At 37.6% G+C, this 23,025-nt stretch overlaps 1 protein-coding gene across 1 annotated transcript; it reads right to left on the minus strand.

Moving 5' to 3' along the window:
- Positions 1 to 1,146: 1,146 nt before the first annotated feature.
- Pex3 (peroxisomal biogenesis factor 3) lies at positions 1,147 to 23,007 on the minus strand. Its single transcript, XM_070010103.1, has 12 exons — positions 22,849 to 23,007; positions 16,036 to 16,167; positions 14,614 to 14,695; positions 14,019 to 14,062; positions 12,488 to 12,612; positions 12,136 to 12,202; positions 11,979 to 12,033; positions 11,029 to 11,197; positions 9,082 to 9,152; positions 3,958 to 4,080; positions 2,967 to 3,063; positions 1,147 to 1,984 (listed from the first exon to the last, which is right to left on the minus strand). The coding sequence occupies exons 1-12, from the start codon at positions 22,919 to 22,921 to the stop codon at positions 1,901 to 1,903; spliced, it is 1,122 nt and encodes a 373-aa protein (XP_069866204.1). The 5' UTR covers positions 22,922 to 23,007; the 3' UTR covers positions 1,147 to 1,900.
- Positions 23,008 to 23,025: the final 18 nt, after the last annotated feature.

Below are 23,025 nucleotides of genomic sequence, written 5' to 3' on the forward strand. Positions count from 1 at the left end.
TACTATGTAACTTGTGGGCAGGGATGGAGCGGGAACTGGGGCAGAGCAAAGGGGTGACATTTTTGAAAAAAGAAATGTACTCAGCCAGGTGCTGATGGCTCATAGTTGTAAACCTAGCTATTCAGGAGGCTGAGATTTGAGGATCGCAGTTCAAAGCCAGCCTAGGAAGCAAAGTCTGTGAGACTTATCTCCAATTAACCACCAGAAAACTGGCAGTAGTGCTGTGGCTGAAAGTGGTAGATCACTAGCCTTGAACAAAGAGAGTTCAGGGACAGTGCCCAGGCCCTCAGTTCAAGCCCCATAACCAGTAAAACAAAACAAAAAAACTCCAAAAAAAGAAAAATCTACTCACTGCCTGACTAATGAAATGGTAAACCCTCTGTATAATACTTTAAGAATAACAATAAAATTATATTAAAAATAAAATACAAATGAGGAAACATAGTCTTTTTAAAATAATGAAGTCATTTGCAAGAAAATGGAACTGAAGATCTTCATGTTAAAGTGAAATAAGCCATTTTTGAAAGAAATATTATGTTTTTCCTCATATGTGGAATCTAGACTTAAAAAAAATGACCTAAGTCTAAGACTAGGACTATTAGAGTAGAAACAGTGGGAGGAGGGGGAGGTGAAGAGCTCAAGGGTGACAAACACATTGGAAGTATTTTAAATACACATGAAAAAATGAAACCTGTTAAAATAATTTAAAAGAGGAGGGAGAAAGAAGAGTAAAAGGAATGATTAAAGTATACTACACATATGGAAATACTGCAACAAAATAACCCCTTGTACAATTAAGACTTCACTATTCATTTCTTACCCTCTTCTATTTAGCTATATAATTTATAGGGAGAACATAAATTTGATATTATGAAAATAAGCCATTCCTAGCAAGATACTGACACTGATGACGATTCATTTACTTCTGACCTCATTGCACTTCTAAATGTATACATATAATCAATCAGTTCTTTTTTAGAATGTAGTATTATTTATTTTTTCTATAAGAAAGTTAAAACCATCACCTTACCAGCTAAAATGAAAATTTAAAAACCTCTGTTCTCCAAAAATAACAGCAAAAATAGTAGGGGACAAATACATGAATGGTTGAAAAGTATTAACTAGACAAATTCTATTTTATTAAAATAGTTTATTGCAATAAGATATTCAATGTACTCAAAATCAATACAAAGTAAGTTGTTAGAATTATTTACATAAAACTATGTAATCAATAATAGCCATGCACAGTGTCAACACAATTTTAGCTTATAGGTCAGTTTAAAATTCTCTAAGGTAAGCCTTAGAAAATACCACAGAGAAATAGCAAAGGAAAAAGGAGCTGATTGAATTGTTAAAGTTCACTGATTTTCATAAGAAGGAAAGTCCTCTGGGTGTATCTGAGACAGCCATTTATTCCTCTAAAGGATAACTGGAGAAAAGTCTGATTTACTTTTGTTATAAAGGCAGAGTGCAATTAACTTTGATTAGTTAAAGAGCAGATTTCCCAAACTCCACACATCTTAGACCTATTTCCCAAACAGATTTTTTTTCTCAAGATTAATGTCAAAGTACACAACATTTCATCTCATAAGTATATATGTATAAAAGTATCTACATTTGTTTTTAGTCAGTTTGGATCAAATATCCATGGTGTAACAAACTATAAATTCCATTATTTGCACTGTGTGTACATATATTCACAAAAACTGGTTTTTTGATGGACTTAAAAATATATTAAGATGCTAAATAAATCTACTTCATTATGAAATGAAGACTTTGATTAAGAATATATTTTTATTAGGCATTTTGGTAACAAATTGTTGCTCTCGGTATAGTTGATTCATTCCATGTATTTTGTAGCATGAATGGACCCCACGAGTTTTTCTTGAAGGGAAAGGTCTCACTTCTCCAGCTGCTGAGGGGTGCTGAAGGCTTCGTACACATTAGCAGCAAAGTCTCTCACCTGTTCCATCATCAACAGGTCCTAGCAAAGAAGACAGGGAAACCTAGCGTTCGGACACACTGATGAATCTGAACTCACTTCAAATAAGCCAGGAATTTGCTTGTAACTTCGTGGTATTTTAGGGTAAGAAGGATGCCATTTATGGGAAGGAATCTTTTTCTTGTAATAGACTATAAGAAATAATGCATTGTTTAGGTTCTTACGAGAAAGACAGTGGTATAATGTAGGGGAAGGAATCCAAAATAGTCTTTGTGTAGGTTAGGTGCTACAAGAATTTCTACTGAATAAATGAGGGCAATACAAAAGTCGTAAGCCTACAGATACTTTTGATATACACATAACACAATTTTGTATTTTAACATGATTTGTGTATGTGTAGTATGCATATTTTACATATGCATAACACATATGGACAAATAACATAATTTAGAGCAAAGGTGCTTAACTTCTCCCAAGGGATTTGGGAATGTAAAACTATGAAAAAAAAATCATTGTACTCCTATTAAAATCAGTTTTACTCAATGCATTCCCCCAAAAGATGGAGCTGGAGGTAGTCTAGTGAAAAAACTAAGTACTTCATTGCTTATGCAGCTTTTAGTGACGGATTATTGATGCACTATTATAGTTATATTTTGTTAATTACTACAATGCTTTATTTTTATTTTTTTACAAAATTTTCTTGTCCTCCTCAGTTTCTATGAGGCACCGAATCTCTACCACAACACATGATAACACTACGTAAATTCAACTAACGCTTACAATGTGTCTGGACTATAGTGCAGTAAACATGTATTTATGTTGTAACATGGAAAATGTATTCCCGACTGTATAAATTACTATTAAATATTATTACTCCCATAGGCATTCTGCCACACTCATATTGCAGTTTCCAATTTTTGTTTTTATAAAATAAACCATCAGAGAATGTAGTTTTATGTTAGAAAACATGATCACATCATGAATGCAATTTGTTTTCAAAAATACCCCCAAGCTTTCTTCTTACCTGAACAAAATGACTAGGTGTTTCACTGCAAACGGAATGGATCTGTCCATTTACTATGGGAATTATCTTAGCTAAAGGCAGGCTGACACTGGAGAGACTGAAAAAATTAGCACAGTAATTAAGTTTTGAAATTCCCTTATAGACATTTTAACTTTTTTTTTTTTTTGTTCCCGTGCTGAGGCTTAAACTCAGGGCCTGGGTACAGTCCCTGAACTTTTCTGCTCTAGACTAGCACTCTACAATTTGAGCTACATGCCCACTTGGTGCTTTTTTGGTAGTAGTTAATTGGAGAGAAGAGTTTCACAGACTTTCTTGCCTGGATGTGGCTTTGAACCACAATCTGTATATCTCAGCCTCCTGAGTATCTAGGATTATAGGTGTGAGCCACTTGTGCCCGACTTTATTTTAACATTTTAATTATACAACCAATATAGACATTGAAGGATACTTACAAAAATATGTTTAACAAACTCAAATAGAATTGTTCCACACAGAAATAACAATTAAAACTGACTTAATGGATAAATTCTTATATACATATATGTATGTATTCATGATTTTGTATTTTATTTTTTAACTTAAGCCCTAACTCTCTGAATATATTCTTTTTGCTTTTTTGGGGTGTAAGAATTTTTCTATCTTCTTTAAAATTCCAAAGTTTGATTTTTGAAAAATGATTATATAGAGCCAGGCACCAGTGGCTCATACCTGTAATCATAGCTACTCAGGAAGCTGAGATCTGAGGATTACGGTTCAAAGCCAGCCTGGGCAGGAAAATCTGAGACTCTTATCTCCAATAAACCACCAGAAAACCAGAAGTGGCACTGTGGCTCAAGTGGTAGAGTGCTAGCCTTGAGCTGAAGAGCTGAGGGACAGCCGCCAGGCTCAGAGTTCAAGCCCCATGACCACCACCACCACCACCAACAACAAAATAAACACAGCTAAAAGCACCATGTTTTGAGTATGGTATCATTTTTCTGTGTTACCTTACCTATTCATGGAGTTGCCATACTGGAGGTCCTGTTCTGTAGGTCGAAAGAATTCAGCCATATTGTCCAGAAGTCTGCTGAATCCTCTGTTTAAACAGGTATTCAAAACCATGCTAAAATCTGGGCTACATAAAATAAGAAGTATATTATTACTTTTTCTAGATTTTTCAATAAAAAGGAAAAAATTCAATAATTATGTGTCTACTTTTGAGAACTACAATTCTAGTTACAATCTCACAGCCTGAAGTATTGTAAAGATTTATGGAGGAGTTAATTTTTCAAAGTTAAACATTAAATTCATTTATTATAATTAGCACAACACAATTAGGAATTCACCCAAATCCCTAGATTTTCTTAGGTTAATCAGCATTTTGTAAAATGTGTTTTTTGTTTTTTTTTGGTCCGGTCGTGGGGTCTGAACTCTGGGCCTGGTCGCTGTCCCTCAGCTCTTTAGCTCAAGGCTAGCGCTCTTCCACTTGAGCCACAGCGCCACTTCCAGCTTTTTTCTTTTTGCTTATGTGGCGCTGAGGAATCGAACCCAGGGCCTCAGGCATGCAAGGCAAGCGCTCTACCACTGAGCCACCTTCCCAGCCCTAATGTGTTTTTAAAAGTGTCAATAGTATTACTTTTTTGGGGAATCTCCTGAATCCTCGTACAATGACCAACTATATCTTTGCTTTACAATCTTTATTGAGACACAATTCTCTATTGCTTCCAATTCCAGAGCAACTGGGATTCCTGGTCTGGGTCACCATAGCTGGCTTTCATTTTATTTTAGACTCGCTAGATCACACAGTAAATTTAGGTCTTCTTCCCTTTCCTCTCTACAACTTTCTCTCTTCCTCTTCTCTTCTGTGTGTGTGTGTGTGTGTGTGTGTGTGTGTGTGTGTGTGTGTGTGTGTGTGTGTGTGTGTGTGTGTGTGTGTGTGTGTGTGTGTGTGTGTGTGTGTAAATTTAGGTCTTCTTTTTCCTCTCTACAACTTTCTCTCTTCCTCTGTGTGTGTGTGTGTGTGTGTGTGTGTGTAAATTTAGGTCTTCTTCTCTTTCCTCTCTATAACTTTCTCTCTTCCTCTTCTCTTCTGTGCGTGTGTGTGTGTGTGTGTGCGCGCGTGCGCGTGCGCGCTGCCACCAGGGTTTTAACTCAAGGCCTTGTACTTGCTCATCTTTTCTACTTATGGCCTGACATTCTGACCTTAGTGCTAGTTATTTGGAGATCTAACTGGAGTTAGAACCTTTCAGGTTTTTCTTTGTAGACTGGCTTTGAATCACAATCCTCAGATCTCAGCCTCTTGAATAGCTAGGATTACAGGTACCAGCCACTGGTACTTTTCTTTTTTCTTTTCATTTCTGTATTCCATTTCTTTCCTTCTCTCTCTTTCTTTTAAGGAAAAATACATTTAACTTTTAATTAAAAATTTTAGACATTAGCTTGGTAGTTACTTTTTTAAAAAACAATTTTATTCTATTGTAAACATGCTGTACACAGAGGGGTTACAGTTACATGAGTAAGGTAATGGGTACATATCTTGTCCAGCATTGTTTTTTCTACTACTATCCCTTCCCTCCCTCATTTCCTTCACTCCTCCCCCACTGAAGTTTTATTTTCTCTCTTTTTTTAACTAGAAGTTGAACTCAGGAACTCTCCTTTACAAATGGTCTACCACTTGAGCTCAACTCAGCTTCCTTTGTTTTGTGTTTTTAATATAGGGTCTCATTAACTTTGTACGGGATAGTAGAGAACTACACTTGGAGTACAAGTGATCAAAAATACTAATTGCTAGTCTTCTTAGATATTCATTGACACTCAGCTCAAATTCCTTTTTTTTTTTTTTTTTGCTGGTCCTGGGGCTTGAACTCAGGGCCTAGTGCTGTCCCTGAGCCTCTCTGTGCTCAAGGCTAGCACTTTACCATGAGCCATGGCACTACTTCCAGCTTTTCTGAGTAGTTAATTGGAGATAAGAGTCTCATATTTTTTTCTTCCCCGGCTGGCTTTGAACTGTGATCCTCAGATCTCAGCCTCTTCAATAACTAGGATTATAGGCATGAACCACCGCACCTGGCTTCAAATTCTTTCAAAATTTTTTTTAAAGTAGTTGCACAGAGAGGTTTCAATTCAACATGTCATGTTAGTTTAAGTCTATCACATTTAAAACTAGCTCCCTTTTCCCATTTCTGTTTCTTTATAGTCAAAAATAAAGCAATGCTTATTGCTTAAAACTTTCTAATAGCTTCCTATAAATCTCAGAATTTAAAAAGCATTACATACAAGGCTTACATGCCGTAAGTTACATGGTTCTACATATGTTATAAGAAAAGTGCTGCCGGGCGCCGGTGGCTCATGCCTATAATCCTAGCTACTCAGGAGGCTGAGATCTGAAGATTGCAGTTCAAAGCCAGCCCAGGCAAGGAAAGTCCATGAGTCTCCTTTCTCCAATTAACCACCAGAAAACTAGAAGTGGCGCTGTGGTTCAAGTGGTAGAACTCTAGCCTTGAGCTGAAGAGCTCAGGGATAGTGCCCAGACCCAGAATTCAAGCCCTACAACTGACTAAAACAAGAAAGAAAGAAAAAAAAGGAAAATGCTGAAATACACATAATGTATTGTTTTTAATACTAAATAAGTAATGATAATGGAAAAGAATCAAGCAATCACAAATCTCACATAAACAATTGTCTTATGGATTAAAAGGTCCAACATCCTATTTCTCCATCCTCACTTCTTGGTCACTGTGCTCAGCACTGGCCTCCTTGCTGTTCCTTGAATAAGATAAACATTAGCTTCTGTGCACCTGTTCTTCTTCAAACTGTACTCTCTGTAATCATAACTCTCACATCCATAGGGGATTCATATTTGCTCCAACGAATCTTCCCAGAGAGTCTTTTCAGACCAACCTACACAAACAGCATCTCTGCTCTCTCTCTAGCCTGGCAACATGCTCATTTCATCAATGAAGTCACAAATACTTAACATAGTAAGCTTATTAATTTTTGGATTTTTGTTTTTCCCATTAGAAGTCCCAGAAAGAATGAACATGAGGCACCTAAAGCAGTATCTAATATAATAGACCAAAGAATATTTGAAGAAGATAAATGAATCAATATATTAATCCTAATGTTGAAATGCAGAAATCATACTCTAGACCAATTGTTTTTTGCAGAGTTGATTTACTAAACATTTGCTCTGTGAAGTGGGTATGCCCCATGGTAGAGGACTAGGTTAATACTACATTTGGAAATAATAAGCATACAGATTGCAATTAGAGCAATGGAAGTGTAAATGCAATTTTATCAGAGGTTGCTGATAAAATAAGAACAATACCCGGGAAGCACTAATGTTTAAAGGAAAGACAGAGTTACAAGAACCTAAGAACTAGGAGAGAAAATATAATATATGGTCACATATGTGACAAAACAATAAGAAATGCTTTATCAATAGTGTCAAAAATCAGAGAAAAGTTGAGAAAGAAGAACATTACATATTCCCTGTATTTGGCAAAAGATCAACATTGACCTTTCCTAGAGTCTCATGGAATGATTTGGTGAAGATCTGAAAAGAAAACAAGAATCAGTGGCTACTGGGCAAAGACAAAGCACTGACAAATTTTGACATGGGATTCGTGACTCAGTTAACTATCAGTGCTGATTTTCTTCAAGATCAAGAAGAATTTATCCTAAGAAAAGACTATCATTTCCTCAGAAAAGAGAACTTAGAGGGAAAAAAAGGCATAAATTATCCCAAGGATGCATCTGACATCTTTAATTGAGAAATGAAATAGATTAATTCCTAGAAAGGAAAGTGAACAAAATAAAACACCAGGAAGCAATTACTAGAAAAGGGTTGGGTGGAATCTAACAGAAAGGGGTAGAGGAATGAAGAGGAGGGGGAGAATGCAGTCAAGAATCCAATGTATGTGCTACAAAATTAAGAAGAATGAGGGAAGGGGTAGCCAGAAGATGGTTGTGTGAGAATGTTCAGAGGGGTGACATTGATTAAGATACGTTGTTTCCATAAATTGCTTTGTTAAATGCAACTCCTTTGTACAACTCTTAAAGATAATAAAAAATAACAGATATTTGTATCCTTTAACATATAGTTGGTTGGTCAGATACTATGGTATTTCTCAATGATAAAATTACCTTAAAAGTTTAAGTGGCTCAGCCAAGGTTGAGCAGCCTTGAATTCAGTTCATGGGTACTTATATGCACTGTCTTTTATATGTTATTTTCTCAGTTTCTGACTCTGCCTCTATTTTGGGTGCTTCAAAACAGCAACAGTTTAGACAGGAAGTGAAATTTTTATCACTCAAAGATTTTAGGAGCTAGGTGTGATATTGCACACCTCTAATCCTAGCACTTAGGATGCTAAGGTAAGAGGACTGTGAGTTCAGGATCAGTTAAGACTTGAGAGCAAGACCCTGTCTAACAAAATACAAACAACCAAAAGAGGTTTTATTAACATCATTGTCTACTCTAACTGATTTAGGGTTAATGAGTCATTCTGAAGATGGTGTCTAACTGTGTGTGTGTGTCTGTGTGTATGTGTATGTGTGTACAAACATATGTGCATACTAGAGGGCTGAGTAGAGCTGATTAGTGCTTGCTCTCAAGAAACAAGAACAATTCTTCCTACCTCCCCACTTTATCATTCAGTAGCTTCAACTGGGTAGCTGAACTTCAATTTGATAGCCACAGCATGTGGCTACAGTTTCAGTTTTTGGTGGTTAAATTTTACTTTTTTTGTTTCTGTTTAACAGAGCTGCTTGTTGACCATGTGCTAGTATATGTATGTATGTATGTATGTATGTATGTATGTATGTATGTATGTATGTAATGTGTGTGTGTGTGTATATATATATATAGTATACGAGAATTATTATAGGATGGTTTATCAAAATATAAATGCTACTATCTTCTGACTCTTTAATAGTAGATCAGGATCTTAAACAGTGGGTATCTTTAAAAAAAATCCATTCCCTCTACTTTAGGCAGGAAATCGTTCCTGAAGGCACAGGAACAGACTTAAAATTTAATTTTTAATGCAATGTTGGCTATCTGTTCAAGAAACACTAACAAGTGTTAAGTTCATATAAAGTACAAACACAGTTTCCTTTACATGCAGTCTACATACCTTTCCAACATGTCTCTAGTTTCACTGAGAAGCTTAATAGTGGTAATGTCTCTCGGAGAAAGCCCACAGGCCTGTAAAATGAGAATGCCACATTGTAGTGTGCAGATATCAGCAGAGGATCATGAAGTAACTGGTCAAAGTCACAAACTAAAAAATTCTGGAAATTTAAAAGCATAAGTTCTATCAAGAATCAGAACTAATTCCAAAGTCTTCAACCTACATAAGGCTGTAAGATCTTTATTTGGACCTTCTTTGGTTGAATTCTACCATATACAGACAAGGAAGAAGGTAGGTTTGAAGAATGCAGAGGAGGTATATTTTTCTGTCACTCTGAAGAGATTTTATCAGGAAATATAGGTGTTTTTTCAGTCTGACTTTCTGTTTCAGTAGGATTTGGTGCATTGTCCTATCTTTACCCATCCCTTTGAACCATTTTCTTTTTAGTTCCACTATTAAATTTTAAAATTTGCTACTGTTTCCTAGCTCCAGAAAGCTTCTAATTTGGTGAAAGGTCACTGATGATTGTTTTTATTGTATTTTCTTGAGGCCCTATTTTGTAAGTTTTTTTTTCTGTTTTCTTTCTTTACTTCTGTCCCCTTTGTTCAGTTTAGTCTCTGTCTTTCAAATAACAGAATACCTCAAATGGATTGTGACTTTTTTCTTCTTTTCTGGACCACTCATAAATACAGTGTCTCCTCCCTAGGGGGTCATCTGTGGAGTGTCTAGGGAAAGGGAAAGGAAAAATCTGCCATCAATGAGAACATGGCATTCTATTGATGAGGCTCTATGCTGAGGTATTACAGCTTCCGAGGCTCTGCTGGATAAGTAAGAGCTAATATCCCAATTGCTGAAAATTTAAGTTTAATTCAATTTATAAATGAAAAATTACTAATTTTAAGATAAGCTACATAGGGGCTGGGAAGTTGGCTCAGTGGTAGAGTGCTTGCCTTGCATGCCTGAGGCCCTGGGTTCCATTCCTCAGCATCACATAAGCAAAAAGAAAAAAGCCAGAAGTGGTGCTGTGGCTCAAGTGGTAGAGTACTAGCCTTGAGCTGAAGAGCTGAGGGACAGCGCCCAGGCCCAGAGTTCAGGCCCCACGACCGGAACCCCCCCCCCCCCCCCCAAAAAAAAAGATAAGCTACATACCATGCAATCTTTGGCATTTTTATTGCTCTTAATCAATGAATAACTTACATAACAAGTGCTCAGGATAGTATGTACCAATGCCAGAGGTGATAACTGTTAATATTATAGTCTTTTTTTGTTTCTCAACTAGATGATTACAGCTTTCTTCCAGTCATTTTCCTCCTGACATTACTTATTTATTTATTTATATTGTTTATTTATTTGTCAGTGGTCGGGCTTGAACTTAGTGCTTGAGTACTGTCGCTGAGCATTCTTCATTCAAGGCTAGCACTTAACCACTTTAAGCTATAGTGCCACTCCAAAGACATTATTTATTTTTGAAAGTATGTTTGAATGTAGTTTAAATTTATGGCCACAAATTGGAGCTCAGATTCCTTTTCTTGGCATACAAAACTCTTTATGATCTTGCCCTAACATAATATTGCCCTAGGTTCTGCTGTTTGATCTCACACTCATAGCTCTATAGATACACTAAAGACGTTGCCTCTAGAATTTTCCAAGTATAATGTATATATTCCTTGTTTTACATCTGGCATATATATATATATATATATATCTACATAGAGATATATATCTATATTTCAGTGTCTGTTTCATATTATTACTAAATAATATAAGTAGCTAAAATTGTAAGTGATTTAAACTAGAAATCAGCCATGTTTTATTTTCTATTTTAGCATGGTTTTATTTAAATTATTGGAACACATGTCTTTCAATCACTTTTCAAGAGACTCAGAAATCTAATTTCAAGAATAACAAACAGAGAACAACAACTTGATTCAATGGTTAAGAATTACACACCTGGACTGCAAGTGGAGTTTCTTCATCTGGCATCATATAATGGCATAATAGAGATTTGGATCCATCCTTATTAATCCAAGAAGAAGATTTATGCTGTTCAACAAGAGTTCTGATTTCTTTTAGTTTTTGCTCCAAGTCCAAAAGGGATAAAGAATGTTTAAGAGAAACACTAGAAACATAGACAATTGGAATAAATTGAAACTAGATAATACATTTCAAACACATCCTTTTCTTTTTCTTTTTTTCTTTTTCGCCAGTCCTAAGGCTTGAACTGAGGGACTGGGTACTGTCACTGAGCCTCTTTATATGCTCAAGGCTAGTGCTCTACCACTTGAGCTTCAGTGCCACTTCCAGCTTTTTCTGAGTAGTTTATCAGAGATAAGTCTCACATGGGGACTTTTCTGCCTGGTCTGGCTTTGAACCATGATCCGCAGATCTCAGTCTCCTGAGTAGCTAGGATTGCAGGCATGAGCCACTGGCACCAGGCTAACACACTCTTTCATAACAGACCTCTGTCTGCAAACTTGTTCTATCTGGTCAAATCACAAAATGCTAACTGGACTAGAATGGAGAAACCAGTTGCAGGTCATTATTATGAAGCCAAGGAAATTCAGCTTTGCTACAGATTACATAATAAAATCCCTACTATAATTATAGATATTGTTAGTATAAGTGGGAGGTAAAAGTCTCAGCAGCAGATTTTAAAGTAGATTGTTAATTTCATAATCCAAATTCTTCTGATTTGTTTGGAAATAAATAAATGTTTCTGCCCAATATGTAAAGGTGGAGACTTAGAAAAAAAGGGACTCTACAAAGCAGTACTGAGGGCTGGCATCTGTATTATCACAAATAGTTTCACAGTTCACCATTTGTCAAGTCACTAACTTCACTGGAACAATTCTACTTTTTCTGTTATTCACCAGAATCAAGAAGTCAGAAAAATACCTTACCTTCCTAAAACTTTTTGCACAGCTTGTTTAATGACAGTGATCAGTTCTGTCAGACCTATTAAGGGAGAAACATGATGAGAAGCCTTGTTCCCCTCGATAAGTCCTCAATAATACAAATAAATGAAATCGGTATAGAGGCCACAAAGTAGAATCTTACCATCTCCGAGGAGATGTTGGATACTTGATAAATACTGCTGCTGGACGTCTGGGGGAGCGAGAGCTGTCTGCACAAAACAGAAATAAAGTTACATTATTCAAGACGTCCACTATTAAAGAAGCAATATTTTTGGTAGAATTTGAGATTTTTCAGGCTCTGGGATGGTAGGAATAATATCCTTTAACATACAGAAAGTCTACTTCCAAAATATTTTTAAAAATCAGAGTGCTAAAAGCTTACAATCTTATGAAATATAAAGGTACATACATTGTAAAATACATTACAAAAATGAGTAAATGCCCAAACTGAACTTCCTGAAAGAGCAACATGCAATTATGTCCATTAAACTTACAGAGCCATTTTTGCCCACTGCTGCATTGTCCAGGTAAATATATCCACCAATTATGTTTAACTGGACTCTCAAAAGAACAACCAGCATACAGGTGCTGTACACGGCCACAACACTTCTTGTGAAACCTTCAGAGAGAGAGAAAAAAATAACCCTTGTGTTGTTATTAAAACACCAGGAAATGTGTGAAATCCTGAACTATCCCTATGCCTTTTAAAAAGAATAAAGTATCTTTAAAAATGTATTTATAACTATATCAAATATAAAAATATATTAGTTCAAAATATCTCCTACTTAACATATGAGCATCCCCACTATCACAAAACCAGAAAGAAAAAACAAACAAATACACACACACACACACACACACACACACACACACACACACACACACACACACACACACACACACACACACACACACACACACACACACACACACACACACACACACACACACACACACACACACACACACACACACACACCCGTCATCAGAAACTAAGGACTGAGTTGAAGCCTCAGAACTCTGAGTTGTTCAAAGGGGCCATTATAGATTTAAGAGAAGAGGGCTATTGTTCTTCTATGGCAGGCAAAGGAGTAGAAGCCAGCCATGTACTGAAGGAAGGTATAGAAAGAGAGAAAAGTAGGAAAAGTAAGCTTCAAGGCAGAAGAGCATGTGGCTGTTGAAGACAGAGGGCAGAGGAGATGACCAAGAGATCTAGTAGGAGGAGGAAGGCATCCAGGGGATTTAGAGACATAGAAGTTACTACTCATGCTGGGAGATTTGCTTGGGTGGAGGGAAGAGAAGAAAAGCCAGGCTACAATGTATCAAAGAATGAGTGGGAGTGAAGGACTGAAAAAAAGGGAATGAGGAAAGTTTTGGCCACAAAGAGTTAGAAAAAGTGTAATAGCAGAAAAGGACTAGAGGATTCTAGAAAGGTTCCATTCATTATTCTGTTGACAAAAATTAGTTTAGTGGATGGGAAAACAAAGGGATGATTCCTACTATTGAGTTTTTGAGACATAAAGACATATACAGGCTCCAGGTAAATACTTCAAATTTTTATCAGGAATGAAAGTTTTCATACAGTAACATGGTAAAGCTACTTTATTAGATGACATACAAACTTCCTTTAACATATAAGGGTAGGAACTGAGGACAAGGCTCAAGTGGTATAGCACCAGCCATGAGTAGAAAAAAATCAAGTGAGGATAAAAGGTCATGAGTACCTTATTACCAGAAGGGGAAAAATCACCTATAGATACAACTCTATATATACATACACACACACACATACACTGTTAAAAATATCAGAACTATCATAAGAACAACAATGATAATACCACCACCACCACCACCACCACCACTCATTATTTTCTGTGACTGGATATTATATCTACTCATCTACTTGATGAGTGTTTTATAATCCTGAAAACTTTATAAGGTAAAAAGACACTCATGATATAGAACAAAAAACTTCCCTTATAAACAGTTCAAGGATGTGCTGTCACACAGAATATGTAGGCTTACTTATTATCTTTAGATCCTCCCATATTTCTATCTTGTTTGAAGGCCTAAAGGGAAAAAAAGTCAGAAAAAATAATGAGTGTTAGGGCTGGAGCTCCATGGTCCGGTGAGTGCCTGGTACATACTGATTTCCTGCACACCCCTCTCCTGTGCTTCCCAAAGTGACATGCGGATGTAAATTACCTGGTCATTTTGTTTATAGTAAATCATATGGCTTATCTATTTAGAATGTATGTGAATAATATTTATTACAGTGGAAACAATTTAGGGAGGTAAGCTGGGTTAGGAAGACATTCTATAAGCTCTCAATGCTAAGATTTCTTTATAATGTCAAAATAATAGGAAATCTAGTTTTATGACAAACAATGTGTGAATGTTTTATTGCCCTAAAAGATCTGTGTAATGAAAGAGTCTAAATAATGAACAAAATAAAATGGATTTAGTAAAATACTCATTTGTTTTTAAACTGAGTTTATGTATCACGAGCTTTTCTTATAAAGAAAATAAGGAAGCTAAGACTTTTGATAAATATTTTAGTTCAACCTATAAACTATATAAGTGCAGCCCAAAACTGAAAAATGCCATAATTTTCAATTACCTGTTTTTTAGCAGAGCTGTAAGGCTTTCTGAGTTAAGCTGCTGCATTAATGCCTCTCTTAGTGTTGGGAGCATGGACAGTACTGTAATACAAATAGACAACAGAAATAGAAAATCACAAGTGATTCGCCTGCCATCACTGGAAATGCATGCTCTAGTTGCCCACATGACCATATTAGTAACCAGCAAGAGCTGGGAGGGAATGACAAGGCTAGAGAATTTCAAATATTATTATTAAAAGAGTTACTATTATGTGCTAATAATAATTTACTGGCATATGTTAATAGAACAAAATTACATATACACCAAGATTATAGCCATATAATTAAGTACATGCATGAGAGTTATTATTCCTAGATGTCAACACCGTGGTGATGTGTACAGTATGGATTATGGTTATTTTTCCTCCCCCTCCCCTCCCCTTCTCCTCCTTCTTCTCTTCCCTCCTGTCCCCTTTTCTTCACTTCCCTCTCCTCTCCTATCCCTTCTCTCTTTCTCTCTCTCTCTCTCTTCTTTCTTTCCCTCCCTCCCTCCCTTTCTCTCTTTCTTTCTTTTTGGTTGTGGGGCTTGAACTCTGGACCTAGGTGCTGTCCCTCAGTTCTTCACCTCAAAGTTAGTGTTCTACTACTTGAGCCACAGCTCTACTTCCGGTTTTCTGGTGGTTAATTGGAGCTAAGTCTTTGAACGGTGATCCTCAGATCTCTGCCTCCTGAGTAGCTAGGATTACAGGTGTAAGCCACCAGTGCCCAGCCCATCTTCCTCTCTCTACTGAAATTTTAGTGCCTTTTCACTTTGAAGGGTTATCTATTCCCTGGAGATGCTAGCACCTGGTGGTGGCATTATTCTGGAATCTTTACCATGAGGCACTGGTGCCTGGCTATTTTTACTTTTACTGTTCCCTGTCTATTTCCCTGGTGCTGGGCACTCCAAGTATTTGCTGAGTGAATAGATAAATGAATAAGAGCCAGGTACTGGTGGGTCATGTTTACAACCTCAGCTAATCAGGAGGACAAGATCTAAGGACAACAGCTCAAAGCCAGCCTGGGCAAGAAAGCCCAGGAGACTCATCTCCAATAACCACCACCACCACTACCACCACCAACAAAACCCCAGAAGTAGAGCGCTAGCATTGAGCCAAAAACCAGGGATAGCACCCAAGCCCAGTGTTCAAGCCCCAGGACTGGCACAAAAACAAACCCCCAAACGAACAAACAAATAAAAACCCAAACTGCCCAAAACAAAGAATAAAAATTTATATTGATTTTAACAAGTCAACGTTAAAATAATATATTTCAGTTAATACAAATATGCACGAGATCAATCATTTTTTGTCTTTTCCTCTAATTGCAGTGCTGGAAATTTATGAATTAATACACATCAACAAGCAACTCTGTACATGAATAAACATTTCTCTTCGCCTCACCTGTCATATTGCAAGTCCTCTGGTTACTTTCAAAATGATACTGTCGTCGGGCTTGAGCAATATATTCTGCAGCCTCTCTTTCTTGTATTTCTCTAATTTTCTTCTGTCCGTATTTCCCCAGGATATATACTCCTAAAATCGTTTTTTAAAAATAAAGAAGTATATTAATTAAGGTATTAAAAATCCCAACAGTATTTTAACCTAGTTTTATCCAATTATAAGGCTTATCTCAAGCAGAAGCTAAAAATTAAGAGCTTTATAGAAACCATATTAAAGCACAGTATAAGACAGAACTGAAGAGAAAGATAAACATTCTCATAGCTAAGGACCAAGGATATGAAGGGGACACAAGAAGCAAGCCCTAGGGAATCAAGTATTGAGAGGCTGGCAATGCCTTTAACAGTTAACTGGAAATATGGTAAACATTTAGCAATATGGAATTGTTTAAATAAATTATGATCTAGCCATACAATGAGATCTTATGTAGCTATCAAAAACCCACATTATTAGTTAATGACTCAAAGAAATACACTGTTACATGATAAAGTAAGATCTCAGAAGGTGTCTTCTTTTCTCTTTCTTCTCTCTCTTCTCTCTCTTTCTCTTTCTTTCTTTCTTTCTTTCTTTCTTTCTTTCTTTCTTTCTTTCTTTCTTTCTTTCTTATCATTCCCTTTTTGATAGTGGTAGTAGGATCTGGGATTTGAACTTAGGGCCCACCAAGACTCTTTTTATTTCTTAGGTTATTTTTCCAATACTGTCTTTAGTTTTTGCCTGGGTTGCCCTTAGACAGAGATTATCTCCATATTTTAGATTACTGACCCATGGCACTACACTGGGATAATTTTGTGTTGAGATTGAGGGTCTTGCTAATTTTTTCCTTGGACTTGCCTCTAGAAGTAATTCTCCAGATCTCTGATGCTTAAGTAGCAGATACAAGTGAACGCACCTGACAAATTATGTTTTTTTTGTTGTTGTTTGTTTTTTGGTTGGTCATGGGGCTTAAACTCTGGGCTTGGGCACTGTCCCTGAGCTCTTCAGCTCAAGGTGAGCCCTCGACTGCTTGAGCCACAGCACCACTTCTGGTTTTCTAGTGGTTATTGGAGATAAGAGTATCTCTGAGTTTCCTGCCCAGGCTGGCTTTGAACGTGATCCTCAGATCAGCCTCCTGAGTAGCTAGGATTACAGGTGTGAGCCACAGGCACCCGGCCAAATTTTGTCTTTTAATGGTCTAGATACATGAAAAATGGATGAGTTTTGATCCCTAATATATAATAAACAATGTGAGGCAACAAATTATTTCCTTCTGTCTCTTTGTATTTTCCATATTTTCTTCAATAAACACATAATACTTCTTAAAGCTGTAAGGTGAAAATTTTTAAAAGGATGAAAGAAAGGTAAGTTGTCTGGTAGATACTTATTTATCTGTGTATTCAAAAAATCGCTGAGAAAAGGAGAAAAAATGAAACAGACCATTTAATAATTGATAACTTATTTGTGAAAGAAAGAAGAGACTATTACAATACTTCAGTGTAAAAACACAAATGGTATCATATGGTCTGTTATTTAGCACATTTAAGCAGACACAATGAGATACAAATGTGTACATTTTTGCTCTATGCCTCGTGGGGGACAGTGTTGTCCTAACTGGGAACCTGAACACTCAGGTGGTTAATAACATTTGCTTAAGACATGCTGGAAAGACAAAAGTATGTCAACTAACTTTTATCTCTGATCAGCACCAATGAATGCCAGAAATGGAGTTTCACAGATGACATTCTCAGGGTTCCAGGCCTTTCCTCCAAACATTTGCAGAAGTAAAAACAAAACTTAAGGCTAATTCTCCACAGTGATAGGGATCAATAAATCTAGTCTAGCCTAGAGAACATTTGGATTACAATAGATCACATGAGCATATGTTTCACAGGTAAGACTCCAGTTTTGCTCTCATTATTTCAAAAGGATAATTTGGAGAAGAATTTAGATATCTTTAGAAGTTAATGACAGCTGTGAATGATATTCTTGAAAGAATTTAAATTTTTAGCCCCCAATAGTAATTATCAAGAAGCTAAGACCTCTATAATTTCTTAATCAAATAGATAAATAAAGATGTAAATTTTACTGCTTGGGAGCTTTATTGTGTTTCTCAGACTGAGTGTCAGGAGGAGTAAAGCACTGAGAGGAAACCCGCCTCATAGCGGTGTACTGCCTGTCTATACGGTGCATGCTCAATGACAGAACTAAGGCTGCTTGTAACTTGAGCGGAAATATATTTATCTTCATGAATAACAGAGTAACATTCTTCCATTTTGATCCAGGCCCAAGATAATCTCAAGAAACAAAGGTACAAAGAAGTGACTGTGTTACAAGCAAACTCACTGAAGCTCTACAATGACTGGATCTACCCACTGTGGGAAAAACTGTGGACTTGACTCTTCTGGAGCTGATAAGTCCTTCTGCACCTCTAACTCCTCGTGTGAAGCCAGTATCCCTAAAGAAAGGAGAGCCACCTACTCAGCGTTTTGAGGGCAGGAGCCACTGTGACATTAGAGGAAGGCCTAGGGAACTTTAGCATCTGGCCCAACCCTGAATAGGCACACATGGACCCCTGCCAAAGCCTAAGGAAGAGTCAGACATTCCTGATAAACTTTGACAGCCTATTCTGCTATAACTAGCTCTGAATGATTTGCTTCTACCATTCTTGCATAATAGACTAATAAAAGCTATGTGCCAAGTGATTATTGTCTCAAGTTACTTTGTGAAATAAAATACCGCAATGACACCCTTTGCCTAGATATAAGTTTTTCTGGAGTAAATATAATCAGACATTCTTGTCCTGGGCTGTTTTGTAACCAAATTCATTGGTGTGGCCCTAGAGGAAATAACACTCTCCTTATACAAAAAAGCAGAATTTTGTCTTTAGCTCCTATGTCCTTTTCTCCTTTCCTGCCTTAAGCCTGTTACTGTCCTGGTACCTTTTATTGGGGAAGAGCAATACACTGATAGACCCTTAAAATGGGAAGTAGCATAGAGTTTTAGAATTAATCATCAGTGACTGATGTTTGCCCCTAGCTAAAACCCAGTGTTTAACTGACATACCTCTTATTTAGTTATACAGAAAGTTGGAAATTGGGGCTGGGAAGGTGGCTCAGTGGTAGAGCTTGCCTTGCATGCCTGAGGCCCTGGGTTCGATTCCTCAGGACCACATAAGCAAAAAGAAAAGAGCCAGAAGTGGTGCTGTGGCTTAAGTGGTAGAGCGCTAGCCTTGAGCTGAAGAGCTGAGGGACAGCGCCCAGGCCCAGAGTTGAGGCCCCACGACTGGACCCAAAACAAACAAACAAACAAAAACAAAAAACAAAAAAGAGAAAGTTGGAAATCCTTGATTATCTGAGCATATTATGCTTTTGTGATTACATTAACTTTGGTATGACATGATGTTTATTTTTAAACAAGTACAATGACGTAGAGAAAAACAAATTGGTATTCAAGACATTAGACTAGCTAAAACATTTTATTAATATTTAGTCATGTTCATATGGACCTGAATGTATGAATCCAGCAAGTTCTGCAGTAGGAATAGCTTAGCCTGGGAACCTGAGGATTCTCAATCAAGTAGAATTAACCAGATGGCCACCTGAATCCTACAGCTAGAATTCTGTTGCCTTTCTCTTAGGTAAACCTTGCACACATGGTTTTGTCATAGCACTAAAGGAAGACAGAGTTCAATGAGCTTGTAGAACAGGCTGTTACTATTTCATCTTTGCTTGCTAATAGATCCTTTTAAATGTGTGCCAAAACTTGGTTTCATTATATCTTGGCAGCCAGGCTGTAGGGAAGTAAGTAATCTTCACCTATCTCCAACTGTCTGTGGCCCATAATATTGAACAAAGAACTCAGAAACTGTGCCTGACCTAAATAATTGAATTTGGTCTGTTTATCACAAGCGAGGAGGGGGCATCGCTTTAGGTACTACAAAAGCAAAAACACATACCAGATTGTTAATTACTACTGCTGTGGCTGATGGGCTTTTATGCATCCTTTAAAATAATGGTTCTCTAAGAGTATTTTCTAAAAGTTAAATAAAGTATGATTGTTGTTGCCACTATGTTTGCATACAAATAAATGTATTATAATCATGCTTAAGAAAAAAGTTCATAATAAAAGGCTTTCATTGTCATCTTTCTGATGATCAATCCTAAATAAAGACAATAGGAGCCACAAAACCAGCAGAATGAAGAAACTGATAAACTTTGATAGCCTATTCTGAATGATTTGCGTGTATTATTCTTGCATAATGGACTAATAAAAGCTTTGTGCCAAGTGATTATTGTCTCAAGTTACTTTGTGAGATAAAATACTTCAGTGACATCCTTTGCATAGATATAAGTTTTTCTGGAATAAAAATATTTTTTTCTGGAGTAAATCTGATGGTTGGGTCTGTGTGTTTTTCTGGTGTGTGAGGGGGGGGGGGAGGTTTCAACAGATTCCCAGCAAATGATAAAAAATATTTTAGAAACTAGTACAGCTGTTTGGTAAGTATACTGTAGTATTTCATAACAAGAGGTAATAAAAAAAATTGTGTGTACTCCCCTCTCCCCCAAATTCATATGTTTGAGTCCCAGTACCTTAGAAAGTAACCTGGTCTAGAGAGGTCTTTAGAGAGGTAACCAAATTATTCAATGAGGTCACTATGGCTAAGTTACTAAATCAACATGATTGGTGTTTTTATCAAAGGGTGCCTAGGCAGAGATGACTATAAAGGTAGAGAAGGCATCACCTAAAGTGAACAAATCCTGAAGATACCTTGAACTATTAACTTTCAAAACTGTCTCCTAAGCCAGAAGGGGTATGCCTTCCTTCCAAAATTGATAAGGGAATTTCTTTCCTTCAGTAGCAGCAAAATATATTTTATGTCTCCCATCACATGTACATTGCTAGCATTTAAAAATGAAATACCTTTTGTGGTCTTAGCAGAGTTTAAATAAACTTTAAACATCAGGGCCTGATACATCAGAGAGTACATTTGATCTATAAAGAATTTGCTCAAAGCATACCAGGTGTATTTGGTATGGAAATACCAAAATAAAATCCCCTTATGTTTCAAATATAAACTCAAAATAAAATAAAAATAAGTCAACAAAGGAACCAAGCTTTTAAAAAGAACTTCTTAAAGGTAATCAAAATTTACATATGCTTATTACCAATTTGTGCTAGACCTCAGAGAAATGCAGAATGAAATTATGGCCTTATCATGAAGGCCCTGGTAGCTCACACCAGTAATCCTAGCTATTTAGAAGGCTGAGATCAGAGGACTAGAGTTCAAAGCCAGCCCAGGCAGGAAAGTCCTTGGGACTCTTGTCTCCAATCAAACCACCAAAAAACATAGAACTGACACTGAAAGGAGTAGAACACTACTAGCCTTGAGCACAAAACATTCAGGGACAGCAACCAGGTCCTGAGTTCAAGCCTCATGACCTAAATAAATGAATAAATAAATAAATAAATAAGAGAATACTATCTCATACTTTCAAGAAACACCTAATGCCAAATTGTTAACATAATTTCTAATTATTGAAGGTAATAGAATATAGTATAATAGAGAAAAGAAACCAAATTCTTTAGAGAACTTCAGTTCGTCCTCTTCTTTTATTATTCTTTTTTTTTTTTTTTTTTTCTGTATGTGTACCAAGACTAAAGCTTGAAGTCTGGGCCTCCAGCTCTCTCTCTTGGTTTTTTTTTTTTTCACTCAAGGTGGGTGCTCTATGTGTTGGGTCACACCTCTGTTAATTGGAGATAAATCGGCTCAAGTGCTTTTTTCTGCTTGGGGCTGGCTTCAAACCTCTATCCTCAGATCTCTGCCTCCAGAGTAGCTAGTATTACAGGCATTAGCCATTTCACCCAGGAAAGTCCTTTATTATTCAAATTTTCAGTACTGGGGTTTGAACTAAAAGCATTGGTGTTTTTAGGCAGACACTCTACCACTCGAGCCACATCTCAAGTTCTTGGTTTTGAAGTACTTCAGTAGCCAAAGTATTCAGTAAGAGATAAGGATATTTCTTTAGAACTTAAGTTTTAAGCAATTTTCTCAAATTCTCTCCTAGACTTTCTCTTCTATTAGTCCAAAAGGCTTTTAATTCTCACCTTTGAAAAGGTTCTCAAGGTATCTCTGAAGCTGGGGATGAAACTCAGGGCCTCAATCAAGGTAGTATTAGCTACACACCCAGCATGCAGATTTTTATCTTACCTGTTTCTAAATCTCTCAGCCACCCCCAACCTCGCTAATCCTGTGAAGGCTGCAAGAACATCCTAACCCTAAATCGAGTCGCCCGTTGCCGTGCAATTCGTATTGTAAAACGACAGAGCCACAACTAGCACACGGCTTGACGTTCCTCTCCCATATAATCAATCATCCTTCCGTCCTTCAGTGCAACGTACTTCCAATGGGGAAGATACCCTTCACCCTCGGCACCCCAAGTGCAGGCTTGTAGCGAACGCTTCTAGAATATTATGAAACTCGGCGTGAAGGGGGTGAAACCCGAACCAACGCCTAGGAGTGCCAAAAAAGAAGAAAATGAGAAAGCAGGCACCCCCGAAAGAACAGAACCCTAACCCCGAACCTGCGGGTCCTCGGGGCCCGGGGGGGGAAAGGGGTGTGCGTGGGGGAAGGGGCAGAGCGAGGGGCGGGTCGGAGAGCAGCCTGGAAGCTCGCCCCGGCTCCGCAGGCCCCGGGGCTCCGGGGCGCCGACGCGGCGGGCCCGGCCCTCGCCGTCCCGGGGCCGGAGGTCGCCCCCCCCCCCGGGGCGCGCTGCCACCCACCTCCGAGAACCGTGCCCAGGAAGATGCATTTCTTTTTGTGACGCTTCAGGAAATTCCACGTCGATCTCAGCATCTCTGCCGAGCCCGAGGGGACGTGGTGGCGATGAGGGGCTGCTTCGCCCGCAGGCCGAGGCGTCCTCGTCACCCGCGTCCCGCGGTGCCGCTCCGGCCGCTTCC

Source organism: Dipodomys merriami, unplaced genomic scaffold (assembly GCF_024711535.1).
Source record: "Dipodomys merriami isolate MVZ:Mamm:240054 unplaced genomic scaffold, mDipMer1.0.p SCAF_8, whole genome shotgun sequence".
NCBI lineage: Eukaryota > Metazoa > Chordata > Mammalia > Rodentia > Heteromyidae > Dipodomys > Dipodomys merriami.